The sequence below is a fragment of the Meleagris gallopavo genome, chromosome 5, assembly GCF_905368555.1.
Source record: "Meleagris gallopavo chromosome 5, MGAL_WU_HG_1.1, whole genome shotgun sequence".
NCBI classification, from domain to species: domain Eukaryota; kingdom Metazoa; phylum Chordata; class Aves; order Galliformes; family Phasianidae; genus Meleagris; species Meleagris gallopavo.
In genome coordinates, this window is record NC_139408.1 from 7753047 (window position 1) to 7768192 (window position 15146).

The 15146-nt window shown below is 38.4% G+C and overlaps 1 protein-coding gene across 5 annotated transcripts in view; it reads left to right on the forward strand.

The window, feature by feature from the left end:
• The window catches only part of GALNT18 (polypeptide N-acetylgalactosaminyltransferase 18), a 244109-nt gene that overhangs the window by 18623 nt on the left and 210340 nt on the right, over positions 1-15146 (forward strand). For 2 of the 5 annotated variants that reach the window (XM_085224105.1, XM_085224106.1), the window contains exon 1: positions 11319-12067. In XM_085224105.1, coding sequence (XP_085080231.1) covers positions 11833-12067 — 235 coding nt within the window. In that variant the 5' untranslated portion in view covers positions 11319-11832. Of the gene's footprint in view, positions 1-11318; positions 12068-15146 lie in introns of those variants that run through there. The other 3 variants (XM_085224102.1, XM_085224103.1, XM_085224104.1) reach the window with 3 other exon arrangements.

A 15146-nucleotide genomic window follows, 5' to 3' on the forward strand; every position in this document is an offset into this window, starting at 1 on the left:
AACTGTGCAGAATCTCTAGGTGGCACGTTGAAGTGATCGAGAGCTACTTGAAGCAAGGGAGAATGCTGGATGAAGGCTGACAGTACAACAGGCAGAAATAAAAAGCTGTTACATAATCTGGAAGATTTGCCATATGGAAACTGGCTTCAGATACGGTTAATTCTGAGCCTGCTGAGTTACACTTGTTGCAAATTTTAAAATTATTTATATATTATGTTACAGCTTTCCTTTTTATCAGCACAACACAGACACAATTTGCAGCTTCTCTAGCCCAAGTAAGAGCAACAAAACATATTTTGTTAACAGATACCTACCACTTCAGTAACTCAGCTTTTCTTTAAAACTATACTGTCACAAATTATAAAAATGTTCAGTCTATTTTTTTAACTGTAGCACTGTGAGAACACATTTTTATTCACTTATTTTTATGTGCTCAAATGATTTCACCCTTCCTCATGCTGTCTTCCCTAGACAATTTCAAAACTAAACGTGGCTCACATTGTCATTATGGTTACTGTCCTTTGCCAAATTCATTCTGAATGTCAAAAACAAAAAACAACAACAACAAAAAAAACAACACTATCAATTTATTCCTTTGCCATTATTAAGTAGTCTGTATGCTAAAGGCTTCTTTAAAAAGAAAAATCCCTTACTTTTAGAAGGCTCAATGCAGAAAAGCGTGTGAATGTTGATTTGCCTCTGCTAGCACCAGTTGTGGAATAAATCATTACCAACCAGCAAAACAATGAGATTTTCTAGAAAAGCAAGCAGGTGAATTTCCCTGCATAGGTGCCTCATTTTATCCTTCTGCATATTACAGTGCTTCCTTCATAGATGCTGGGAACAGTTCTTCCCAAATTCCTTTCTGTCCTATAGAAAATTTCCAGAAAAACATTTCCGGCTGTTTAGATTAGAAGGTGAGAGCTCAAGTAACTACTGTAATCTTTCCTGTTAATCAAATATAAAAAACTGCAGATTTTAAGAATGAATGCAACAGTAGAATGAGTTTATCATGAATCTTTCATGAGCAAGATATATTCTGAAGTAAAAGTTTATGTACTACATCTGTAATATTAATCAGGAGATGGTATCAAGAAATGTATGTCAACAGCTAGAAGATGTTTAATAGTTTTAGAAAAATCTAATTGTCCATGAATGAGATGCTGGTCTGCTTCCTCAGTTTGTCAGAGCAAATTAACTGATTGTATTCAAAATCTAAGAACTCGGTCTATTACTTATTACAAAGTCTTGGAGAGTATTTAATTATTTTTTTTTAGCCACTCAGATGACAGACACTTTACAGGGTGCTGTTACTTGTAGCTAACCTGAGTTTCAAAAAAGCACCAAGACAACAGGGGCTTAAGGGCAAGGTGCCATCTATTTAAAGCATACCAGGTCTCTTTCTCCTTAGCAGATAGAATTGAGCATTTTCATAACCCATCTTACGTGGATTTTGTTTGACTCTTTCCTGGGTATGATTATATTCTATCAGTTTCTTGCCAAAAATATTCTGACTAAAGAAGCTGAAAAGTCTTCATCAACTAGCACATCTGACATATGTCTTTATGCATTATGTGCAACGACTGCAAAAAGCATTGTGCTAAAACACATTTTATCTTTATCTTTTATCTTTAACATAAAACTCATGGTGAGATATGATCATATTAGCCATAAACATAGGCCAGAACTGTTGTGCTACCTTCACAGCAGGAACTCAGGTTAAGCACTATCATAAAGCAGTGCTAACCACAACAACTTTTTTCAACACAAGAGTGAGAAGGGCAAAGAACATTAGCTGAAATAAATCAGTGAAGTTCTGTTGAAGCCATAAAAGACATGAGTCTCTATCAGCTAAGCATCTGAGTTCCTTTATTTCGAACATTGGGAATTAGTATAAATTCTTGGTAAGCCACTATTACCAAGCAAAAGTAAAGTACCAATAACTTCCCAATGATAGTCCTTCTCCTCCCATATCTGGACGTCTCAAGTGAAGTCCCCAAGGAACAGGACAGTATTGAATGAAGATTCACATTCCGTTGCATGGTAAACAGTCCACACAGATAATATTTTATGCTCTAGCAGTGGAAAGTAAAAAGCAAATGGCAGACAGAAGGTAGAGGATTATTAGAGAAGGCAGAAAAACAGCTCAACCTGCAAGATGTGAAAAACAAGGTGCAGATATATTTTACATTTAATACTATGTGTTTATCCAGTGACACAAGACACAATGTATGCCTGCTTTATTTATTCTCTGAAGGGAAGAACTGTTAGAGCTGCTGCAGAGAAGCATCTAACTCGCTGTCCATTTTCTAGCGCTACTCATTTATTTTACTTCCTGTTGTAAAAGATCTGAAGAACAAAAACAGTTCCGTGCATTTTTTCCTCCCAAAACAAGCAATTTCCACCAGTTTCCTCTTAAACTAGCCTCATGCCAAGAATTATTTCATTAAAATGCTATGTTCTGAGGATAACTCATTAGACAAATAATATTTCTGTAAAGTATCCACAGAACTATATGATGCCAAGCTGCAGAGCATGTGGCCTGCTGTTAAGAGCAATAGTAGCTGCAACTCCCATTTCTGATTAAAGGAAAAATAGGTAGCCATAACTTCAGATTTACCACCAGTTTATTCTTTTGCCTTATGTTTGCTATTCAGAACCTGAATAGCAGTTTATTACTGTTCATTTATCTCATCTGATCACTTATACACCAATAAGTGCATTCTGCTCCATTCTTACAATCGGATCATACTTAAATCACTCAGCATACAGTAATATTGTGATGTTAGTGTTTTGTAATTATATATCTATTGGTAAAATATTGCTAAGTCATTTTGTGGCAATAAGAAGAACTTACAGAGACAACGCTCTTTCCACAATACATATAACTTAGAATGGTCATATTTTCCTGAAAATGTCAAAGTGACATCATGCTGTAATATCTCAGTGTTCTTCTGAGTTCAATTGTTAGGCTTTTTACAAGGCTAAAACATAGAAGTTATACTACCCTTGAAGATGTAAGGGTATTTAAGTACTAAGTCCCCCAGAAAACTCTGAAAAAAGGCAGTCCTCCTGGAGAAAGCAGAGTATTCATGGTTCTTCCTCTTTTTTTTTTTGTTTTGTAATATTCCTTAAAACGAAGTATCTTAACAGCTGTGACAAGCAAAAAAGGAAAAGTAAAATAAACTTGCAAGCTTTCTTCATTAAAACATGTTTTCCAGTTCTCTGTGTCTGGTAAGAGCCTAGGAAAACCTGTACCACACCAACATTGCTTCATTATTTTTGTTTTGCTTAAATGAGGCAACATACATCAATCCAGCAGAAAGAAAAAAAGAATCCTCTTTCTCCTCTGATGTGTGGGCATATGCAAGACAATAGCTTACATCTCAGCTGAGATCAAAATTTTATCATAACTATTGTCACAGCAAGACAAAAAATCACTTCGTTGATAAAGGATAGGTAGTAGTGTTACATTGGACAACAGGGAGCAGAAAACATTTCACATTAATGGATGTGTGCTGTTGAGAAGATGCTCATTCATTCAAATCAGTTTAAAAAAAATGAGAAAGAACTCTCAATATGACTAAAATAACTACATTATCCCTTTAAAGTCATTAACTTTAGGCAACACACAGCACAAATACAATGAACACCTGATTGAGAAATGTTCATTTCTTCCTTGGAACAATTTTGACCAAGAGAGAAACTGTTAGTCTCAAAATCTGACTGTAAAGCTTTTACCTTGCTGGGTTGTTTCTTCTAAGCTTTTCCATAGAAAACATGCACTTGGTGGGAAAAGGCATTTTAATTACAATGCTTTGGTTATCAATCAACATTTAATTGGACTACAAGTCATGCTAACTTCTAGTTCCTTTCTCATTAAGTGGTACTTTTAATGTTCTATACTTAACGCTGTATTACTACTAAGCTACTTGATAGTCTTACCATGAAATAAAAAGAAAACTGTATCATTTCATTGTTAACAAATGTGCCCGCTACGAGGAAAGACTCTGAAATATTTTGGAGAGAAACTAATCCAAGAACAATTTTACAACTCTGGAGGACAGATAGACATTTGAAGCTGTATTTTTTCTTTCAACCTTTTAAAATCCAAAACAAAAATAAAAAAACACTGCCGCATTATATGAAAACATAAACCTTTAGAAAATAACTGAAATATTTACTTCCAAGCAATCTTAAGATTTAAGCCATTTTTATGGATATCTAAATTAATACATGAGATGTCACGTGATTTGTATTTATCTTTTTGAACTGGAAATACAATACCTTTCATATAAGTTCAGATGTAAAACTCCTTCACTGTTTCTGTGCCAGGAAACCCTATAAAGTTAAATACATTTTGTTCTGCAGCTGGAGTTCAATGAATTTAAATAAGGTTTATTTTCTTGTTGTGTTTATTGGACAAGGAGCTGAATTATGACTACTCTCATAACAATATGGCCACTCAGAATCAACTGAAGAAGTCACAGTAGACATCAGGAGTTTCCCAGTAGGTGTAGCCTGTCACATCAGTGCCAAGCAAGGCAGCCAGGTCAGATGACTAAGATGTAAACCCCCATCCACTACAGTACACGTGTCAGTCTGACCTTCTCCTGTAACAGCACTGCCTCACAGGTAGGTTAATGATCCTTTTTATTGCTTTATCACAGATTCTGAAAATGTAAACTGTGAACTTTAAATCTTTAACTGATACAAGCATACTGACCCAATGGTTATGTGGAAGCCAATTGTTCTATATGATCATTGATCATTTACTGACCTTCTGGTAGAGGATGTGTTTGTTATAAGCTTACATTAGCATGACATTCTGAGATAACGGACTTCTTTAAAAATGAACATTACTGCCATATTCAAACTCCATATTTTAGTGCTATTGTAAGAGAAAGGAGTTGTAAGAGAAGAGGAGTGAGCTTGATTTGTTATTCAAAGGCCATAGAACGTATGTATTCCACATAGGAAAAAAAATGCACGGAATGTGATTGTTGCAAATCATAAAAGTGTACAAGTATGACTCAAATATATCCCATCTGGAATATTGTTATTTAGGAAGGAAAAGATCTGACTGGAACTGTGCCTGAGATTCTTAGGTTTTTTTTTTTTTTTTTTTTTTTTAAGTGCTTTTTATTTTTTTTATTTCTGTTATTTACTTTTGCAGTTCTGAAATCAGGAGTGCCACATTAAATACTGAAGACTACTAATTTCTGAATCATATACCAAGTGAGCTGTAGTGGCTGGTACTGTACTGGCTGTTGAAATAAGTTTTGGCCTCAATCCATTTTTTCCTCTGCAAGTTTTCTCTTGGCTCATTTAGATAACTTTTGTAGTTGTCTCCCTTTATGAAACAAAAGAACAAGTCTGTTGGAAATATTAATATGTTATTAGATGTTCTTGCAGCCCAGACCAGTGTGACACTCCAGGCCTTATCAAATTAAAACTTCCATGTCTTCTCATATTGTGAAAGTTGTTATAATACCAAAATGAACTGAAACACTGCTTGTTTCATTTAAAAGTGATACAAGGAGTTTTATTATTTGTGTGATTTTTGGTACAGGATTTTGCTTTATTTTGTATGCAGTAAATAGCTCAGAGAAGAGTTTATTCTGGGCATGGTCTAATTTTTTTATAAAAACAAACAAAAAAATCCTCACATCTCCCAAAACTGGAGTATTTTTCTGCTACTTAATTAAAAAAAAAAAAAATTGCTGTTTTCTATATGTATCAATTTAAATTGTTAGTTTGCTTAGGCTGTGGCTGCAGTACTTGATGAAATAATATGTTATCTAGGAAATTGTATCAGTAGTCTTGAAGTGTAGAATCCATATTTCAGTTGAATTACATGCTTGGACATGAATTTGGAAAAAGAAAATTAAAAACCACACAAGACAAAACCAACCAACCAAAAGCAACACAAACAGAGTTAGTTTCTTCTGAGATTCTATCCCTCAGAATCACTCAGTAGTGATTTATATTACCTAGGACTCTCTTGTAAATCTACCAAATGCCATTCCTCTGAAACAAAATGAAGATCTAAGCTTCCAGAAACAAACAAAAATCTTTCCAAGGAGCCTAAAAATCTGCAGTCCTATTTCTCTAGGATGCAGAGTGATTGTTTCTTCTAAAATTCTGTCTAGATTAGTAGGTCTTTTTATGAGTAATTGAAAAAAGAAAAAGAAGTCATACTCCGCTATTTACTGAAATTTTCAGAAACTTCAAGTAATGACAAAACAGTTGACATTGGATTTTGGTGGTAGTTGGGCTACAGAGTCTTCCCATGAGTTTGTTTTCTGAAGGTTTTTGATGCTACGAATAAGGAAGAGCTTCATTTGCTCATTAAAGATTAGTTAAGACAAAATGAACAGAGAATAGGAACAAATGTTAGTTAGATTGTTTAAAAATAAAAATAAAAATATGGTCCTGAGTAGGTCTGCGTTTGTAAACATATGCAGACATGACCAGAAAAGCATGAAAATATTATACCAAATTGTTCATTGTATTGTGTTCTAAAGCTAACTGCACATGGTTGCAGAACTCATGGCCCTGAGTGACTAGTTGTTGAAATACCAGCATGTAAGGGAGCTGACACCTAGAAAGACATCCACATCTACACCTTGTTTATTACTGAGCTTTATATGAAGCAAAAGGTCTTTGTGACTCTGAGAAGGCTAACTTGACGCTTGGTGACATTCAATCAGAAACATGAGTTGGAATTACAAGGAAAGAGCTAAGAACAAGATAGAAAGCATGTGAAATAATGCAACAGTCTGGGTTGTCATGTAATCCATTTTGGAAGGAGAAATGGACAATATAAGCTCAGCAAACACTGGGAATGGAAAATGCTATCTGAAACAAAACCTACTGACATAGTCTTTGTAGCAACTGTATAAGAATGATGAGAAATACCTTTGAAATACCTTTGAAGGAGTGAATCTGGTGAGGAAGGAGAGGAAGACGTGTACCAATCTCTCTCTCACTCTTGATACCTTATTACCTTTTCTCCTTGGGAGGCGACAGTTTTGCCATATGAGGTTGAATTTCATTGTAGTTGATCCTTTGCTGAGTAGTCTTGGCTAAGCAGTGAAAAATATTAAGTCCTGAGAATTTTCTTTAGGATTAGAGAAATCCTAAAGAAATTGATGGTTCGTAATTATGTTGCAAGGAACAATGTGTAACAAAACAAATGTAAACATTAATTTTCAAATGAAGGAGGGGAAAGTTGAAGGGAACAGCAGAAAAGAAGGAGACTGAGCATGGATTCTAAAAAGCAAGAGAAAAAATAAAAGGATGAGGAAGAGGGGGGAAAAAAAGGCACAAGAACAAAGATTGTAATAGTGTGTCCCAGTATAACAAAGAAAAAGTATTTTTTACCTTGTCTTCCTCCACACTTTTCATCCATTCAGCTTTTTTAATGTTTTTCTTTTTTTTCCCCTTGATTATCTACAACATCCAAACTACAGATCCATTACTTCAAAACTCACCTCTGTAACATGCAGAGGCATCTCTGAGATGTCCACATACATCTTTTTATAACTTAAGTTAAATTTAAAATAATTTAAAGTAAGTTCTTGGTTTAAACTTAGTGAGAGAGATGACTAGGTACAATATATACCAGAGATTACCAGATAACTTATCTGGGGCTGAGCTCATGGCCTTTGCCTACAAATTACAGAAAGCACCATCTAAATAAATAGCTTCTTAGCTTGAAGTGTTTGAAAGATCTCATCTGCAGAAGGGCTCAAGAGCTAGATAGGTTTTGATTCATGTGCATGCAGACCTGGACATTGCGGTTTCAAAACAGTATTGCTTCCTGCTCAGGATAATTCAGGCTTTGGCCACTTTAGCCCACAGTGCAAAAAGCAGTGTAACTTCTTGTGTGCCTTTGGAATTTTCTACCACCTTTCCAAATGGAAGATGTGATCATTCTGGGGGAATGGGAAGGAATAGTGCAGGAACATGTACTCAGACTAGATAACAAAGATTATGTCTCCATAAACTGAATTGAATGTATCTTCACAAATTGAACTTTGGCTAAGAATCTGAATAGAATGCAGTCAAAATAATTCTAAAAGTTGAGCTTTTCTATTGATTTATAACAAGGTGCAAGAAACTTGATTTTGTAAGATGGGATGTAAATAACGTTGGTTGTGATGCTTCACTATTGGTTTACTCAAAGACCCTCTTATCACTAAAAGTGTTTTAACCTGTGTCAAAGTCCACCAAAAAAAGTGTAGCTCTTAAGCATATCTTTCTTTCCATTCTTTTCATTCCCTGAGCTATTATGCTAGGTAAGATATACTATACTAATGAATATACTTTATTTACAGAGTGCTTTAAATTGCAGTAAGTGGTGGTTGTATTTATTTTTCTTCCTTTGTCTTTCTTCCTTTTTTTTTTTTTTTTTTTTTTTTTTTTTTTTTTAAGGTTATGAGTTTAATATTTCTTTTGCACTGGTTGAAATGGTTTTTATTATAGTCATGAGTTTGGGGGCAATTCATGTTGAAGCCTGTCATGTATACAAGTAATAAGAAATTATTTTTTTCCACTATCTCAAGTGACAACAGTGAAATAGTTGGTATAGCATGATAGCATGGCATAGCAGATCAATATCAGGACATGGTTGTAATGAGACATATAGTTTAATGACCTGCATGGTAGATTGCACTGGCTCAAGCTTGAACACCTGAAATAGACATTTCAAAAACACCGCTAACATTTAACTTAACTCTTAGACCTTCTGCTTTCCTCATAATTTAAATGTTCTAATCCACTTGTCATTTTCTCCCTGACTACTGTTGAGGCTGGCAGCACATCTTTTCTCCTATTGAGGGCATTTTCAATTTTCATTCCAGTTAGATAAAAAAGTGGACTGTCTGCGTATTTATATAAAGCCTTGCACAAATTCTGGATTGTGATACTACACATAAATCAAAATTACAAAAAAGAATGTTCTCTCAACAGCAGACTCCTAGATATATCCAAGTTTATGTAAATATAACAACAAAGAAAAAAAAAAGCACTGAAAATCCCACCAAATAAAAAGCCAACCAAAAATAAACCTGTGAAGACACCAGTGCAAAAACCAGATAATTGAAAAACACTGTATTTTAAATATATTTTTAACAAAGCATGCGGAGGGTTTGCTACTAAGTCAAATGGAGTTGTAACATTAGCTGCGGCAAAATGTAGGTTCAAATGAGGAGACAGGAAGCAACTGCTCTGCTGTTGAGGAGTCCAGCTTTGGTAGTGGGAGAACGTAGCTATAAATGAAACTATGTTTTAAACATTATCAGAACACTATTGGGAGGCAAAGGCCTAATGAACTATTAATAATTAGTATGATAAAGTGTTAATTTGTTATGTGCTGTTATGTGCAACCAATTTAGCTGCGAAACACATTAACTGTCTTTTTTGAAACCTTGATGTCACCTACGGATTTGCTGACAGTCATTAGTAACAAATACCATTCACATTTGTTTGTAAAAGCAGCTAGTTGTTTGTTAACATTTTATAAACCTCTGTGCAAAATATAACTTATTAATGGTTATTACTTGTCCTTTAATTGGAGTGATTTTAGAGAAGTTTTGCCTTACATTGGGAAGTTCAAGGCTAAGTCCTAGATTCTGTCTCAATTGCCATGACTGAAGAACTTCTTATTTTGTGACTGCAGGCAGAACCGACACAGATTAAAACAAGTGTAGATAACACTATAGAAGACTTCAGTGATGTGCTCTAACTGCTCTTGCTTTGCTACCAGATGTGGAGCTGTAACACTGAAGTATAAAAATAGGAAACAGGGAAATAAATGATGCTACAGAAAAACATTAATCACAGATCAAGCAAAACAATTAACTTATATGATGGAGCTGAATTAGTGTATTCTGACAACATTTAGCCTTTTATAAAGCTTAAAAATGTTCACTGACTTGTTTGTCTGGCAATCTTTTCTATATTTCTTAAATATTTTTCCTTAACATGTGGATGTACACTGCTTCACATTCAAATGCTTTACGTTATATTATCTAATTTCCAAAGGAGTTTTGTCATGCTAGCCTCCCTTAGCATTTTGCTGGGAAATGTTTGTAATTTGGCCCACATTTCAGTTAGTTTTCACAGAGGCTTAGAAGACTGAGGAAACTGTTTTTTGAGCTTCACTGGCAGAGTGTACTGCAGCTTCCACGGGCTTTTGTATGTGTTTGAGTATCCATAGTTCTTACTGTTTCTATGGAGTACGAACTGATGGAAAGGAAGAGGTCAGTCTCCCTTTTGGCAGGACAGTTGTTCGCCTTCTTTCTTGAATTCTGGGTCTTACTGTTTGCTTAAAAATGGCAGCCCCAAACCTAAGTCAAGTCATCTACTTTTATTTCTGATGAGATATTGAAAGGTACATTTGGGATATTGCGGGGTGTGGAAGCTGACGTGTGCTTCATAGCAGTGAGTCCTGCAAGCTGCTGTGCTTTCTGCACACAAACAGGATAGCCCTAGTACAATATCAGGAAACAGCCTCCTTGCTGCAGAAGTCTTTATTTAATAGGAATGGAAAATATTCAACTACCATATACCTTCACTCCAACCAGCATGATTTCACGCTGGGAGGAATTTTTTTTTTCCCCTCTCCTGGTGTACTTCAAAAAGTAGTAAATGTAAGATGTGAGGTGGAGAAGCATGAATATACTGGAGTAAATTGGGACTTACTGGTACTGTCCCCGATCCTGAAGCAAATTCTGGACCGGATGCGCTATGATGGAGTGTATTCTTGTGGAAGTGGTGAGGCTCGCTGCTATGGATGCAGGCAGTAGTGGGCTATTAATAACATAAGCCCGACGTGGGGTGGGGGAACAGACAACAGGCGGATCAAAGGCAAAGCTGTTCTAACAGCTGGGTGGTCGCTGGCTGGCTGAAGCTGTGGAATCAATAGCTCGGATGAGCCAAACGAATTCCTACAGATTCGCCCCCTCCGGGCAAATGGATGACTGTGTGAGCATATATCTTAATGATACCGGCTGCTCTCGCTAGGCAAGCGGCACAGCCCGCACGTAGCAGCAAAACGGGAGCTGCCCGCTGTTTCCCACCTAGACTACCGACTCTGCAGGCGGCTCCCGAAATAGCGCGACGGCAGCCGTCCTCGCCCTCTCTCCGTAGTTTGCAGCAACGGCGGAGGGGCCCCACCGCCCGTGTGAGTGTATGCGTGTGAGCGTGTGTGTGTGCGGGGAGCAGGTGGGCCCCGCTGTAACCCCGCCCGCGCGGCTCCCCGGCGGCCATACAGCGATGGCAGCAGCCGCCGTGCCGGAGCGGGCTCCTTATTGGAGGAGGGGGCTGTCAATCCGCGGCCGAGCAAGCCCCGCTCTTCGGCGAGCCGCTTCCCTGGTCTGATTCTGGAGCTGCAGCCGGTCGTGATGGGAAGCGGCGTCGGAGGGAACAAAGTTTGCAACACTTGGGCACTTGGCTGCTCTCGGCCGTGATGCTTGCGGTGGGAATCGGTGCCTGAGGGAGCGGCGGCAGCCGGGCGGTCGGCACGCCCTGCTCTCTGCCGCCGATGCTGCTAGCGCAAAGTTTCAGCTGTTTTCATGTGCTAAAATCCTGGATTCTAATTATCAGCCCTCCCCGCCCCCACCTCTCCTCCTAGGTAGGCGACAAATATTTTTCTTCTGTGGATCGGAGAACTTTTGGCGTGGAAATTTACTGACTTCTGAGTGGTCACCGTTTCGGGGAAAGGGGGAAAGGATTTATTTTCATCGCAGTTGATTTTTTTATTATTATTATTTTTTATTTTTTTTGGATCGCAGGATTTTTGGAGCTATATGGAGGGATCTCAGGATGGTGTGCACCAGGAAAACCAAAACTTTAGTGTCCACTTGCGTGATTTTGAGTGGAATGACTAACATCGTCTGCCTGCTGTACGTGGGCTGGGTCACCAACTACATCGCCAGTGTTTATGTGAAAGTGCAAGAGCCGATCTCAGAAAAAAAGTTAGAGGAAGGCAAAGAGGACACTTTACGGATTATAGAAAGACTGGACCATTTGGAAAATGTGATCAAGCAGCACATACAAGGTACCACCTTACTCCTAGTCCCCGCGTTGCTTTCCCCCTCGCCCCACCCCGTTGTTTTTTGTGTGCGGCGGGAGGGGATGGGAGATCGCCTTCGCGCAGCGTTTGTGTGTGCGAGGCGATCGTGCGGCGAGCGGAGGGGAATCGCTCCTCTGCCCGGAAGCGGCCGGGGCTCCGCGGAGGTTGCGCTGTGTGTGGGAGTGCCCGGCGGTGCCCGGCGCGGGGGTACGGCCCGCACTGCCGCTCCGCCCGGGGCTGCCCGGGGGAAGGCGCCTTCACCCCCTTGGGAGTGGGCGCGAGGTGCAGGGGGAGCGTCTTCGCATCTTGCTGTCATCGCTCTGCAGTTGTTATTTTTCTTTTCCAAAATGCAAATACAGTTCTCCTCCCGTGTGAGCCTGAGCGTGTGCGCGCGTCCGGCTGCGCTCCGGGTTTTCCACTAGTGCTGCTGTAGTGCCTGGGGCCGCTCGGGGTTTTAATTGGGACAGTCTCTCGTTTGTGGAATGCCTTTTTAGTTTGATCTCCTTTTAAAGCGAGCTTTGGGAGATCAGTAGGCAAGTGATGGGGGAGATGATGCTGATGATTTCCTGAGAGCTTTGGGGCTTTACATGACTTTGCTGGGTGATCTTTAGATATATTGTATCATTGGCATGGTGTTGTACAGTCGCCCTGTCTGCTGAGTGTGTTAGAAAGTAAGAAGTGTGGAGGGTGAATGAGAGCTCCAGAGTCTTTTTATATTTCTGCAGAACCTCTCCTGAAGGTTCAAATCCCTCCTAAATCCACAAAGGCAGAAGTAAACCACCCAGTAAAGGATACTTGACACCAGTGCACAAAAGTTCACCTGCCTCCAGGCTGCTTTGGCCAACTGGTTTTCTGGTAGCCTTGAGAAGGGTGGAGTGGGCAGTCTGGCTATTCCCATGTGAACAGGACTTCCGCTTAGTGCTGCGAATTAATGCACTTCTTAAAATATGATGCATCACGGTTCACGTTGCCTGTGCCTTCATTTCGCAGATAGTCCTACAATTTTGGATAAATTACTAAAAAAAGAAACAACAGAAAAACACTAAAAACCAATAACATTTGTGGTGTTGTGTGTGTGGGGGGAGAGTGGGGTGTGGAAGGGGGATTATGATGAGTTATAGCAGTACCTGCAAGTTTAATTTTTTCTCATGCAGTCCTTAAGTTTTTTTTTTTTTTTCTTGAATCCTGAAGTTGATTTTAAAAAGGAAAAAAAAAAATGTTTGTGTGTGTGCCAGTGGAGTGCACTGTGGAAGCATGTATGAAAGCAGCAGTTTTTCGATGGTTATATAGAAAAAATTCATTGGCTTTCCGTATAGAGTTAGAGCATAATTTTGTTTTGTTGTTGTGAAGCTCTGATAGCTTTATTTCAAGGAAAATCACAGTCTCCATATCAGCATGTCACTCGGAACAGTGATTCTTCTCAGAGTCTTAGAGAAAGGGATACTTCAATCAGGAGAGGGTGTTGCGTTGGAATAGGACATAAACATGATTAGCGACTTTCTCTGACTATGTAAAAAACAAACCAGGAAATATTTCCCTTAAATGTTTGCATGAATGTTGAAGAGAACCTTCTAAAAATAGTGAACAGCTTGGTAATAAGTATGAGAGAATAGTTGGGGGTAGGGGGTGGTGGGGGAGGTTGTGGAATTTACAAAGTTCTCCTACCATACTGAAAGCACTTCTAAAATTAAATAAATATATCTGTTTGTTATCCCTTGGCTGACTTCCTGTGTTTGTACTTTTGCAAATCATAGTGACTGAGGTTCACAAGAAATTTATCTGCTGGAGATAGCATAATAAGATGTTAACTTAATTGGGTTTTGCTTTAGTGTTGTGAGATGCTCTGACTTCTGGGTCGTGTTGCAAAATTCACTGAAGTCACTGCAAGAAGTACTTCAAGCACATCAGCTTGACAGTCATGTTTAAGAAATTACAAGTTTGGGACTCACTGCCATAAATTGTGTAAATCAGCTGTTATAATGTTTCTGAACTAGATAATGAGAACTAGCTGTAGTTTGCTGTAAAGATTTTGCTTGTATCACTTTTTTTTTTTAATGTTGGAGGAAGATGTTAATAGCTCAGATGTTCTGCAGTACTGAACAGGCATAGGATTAGCAAGGGAAATAGAATCACATTCTTTGGGATATCCTGCAAATACAAGGAAGCTCTAACTGCAGCATTTTACACATGAGGTTACTTTAATATTAATTTCTAATTTGTTTTCTGATTGAATTGTTTAATTACATGGCATCTGGGAATTCTTGTAGCACATAAATTACAATCTTAGGATATTGTATCATCTGTCCCGAAAATGAGAAGGAATAAGAGGTGACTGCATATAAAACAATTTTTTAAAGTAAATAGTCTTTAAGACATATAAATAAATTTATTTTAAGACATTTTCATGGTGAGAAAATGCCACGACTAATATGTGTGCCTCATATTCAGAAAGGACAGAATGGAGAGGGAAATGGTGGTACTGGTATTGGCCAAGAATGGGAAATTGGGTGTAACTGCCATATTGCACTTGTATGTACATCCCCACTTCTGCACGTGTTTAAGGGTAGTCATTTCTCTGTGGGTGTTTCCTGGGTGCTTCTAATAAAATAAGAGCATGTGCTGCTAACTGTGTTTTCCCTGCCTTTATGCTACTTTCTTTCCTCCTCATGTATTAATTTCTGTTGTGTAGCCTGTGAGCATGCTGTGCAGGAGTCGTGCATTTGTATACTGACTTCCATGCTAAGCTCTGTGGGGCAGGATTGGTGGCACTGCAGTTTAACTAGGCAATATAGACTGCAGAAAGAAGTATTTTGTGGAGTAGAAGCATGATACTGGGACTGGTGTTTAAGCCTGGGAATCTTGAATTCTTTGCTTGGTCTAGTCCAGTTTACAAGATATTTTTGATCAAATCGTTTTACTATCTTCACCATTTTACAGTGATGATGTCTTGCATATTTTTCTACAGCAGTGTGTTGTACTGACTGTGTTATTAATTCTGTCTGAATGCTACTCAATCAGTACTTAAAATGTTTTTTCCATGTAGCTATAGTAGGGGGGTGTACAC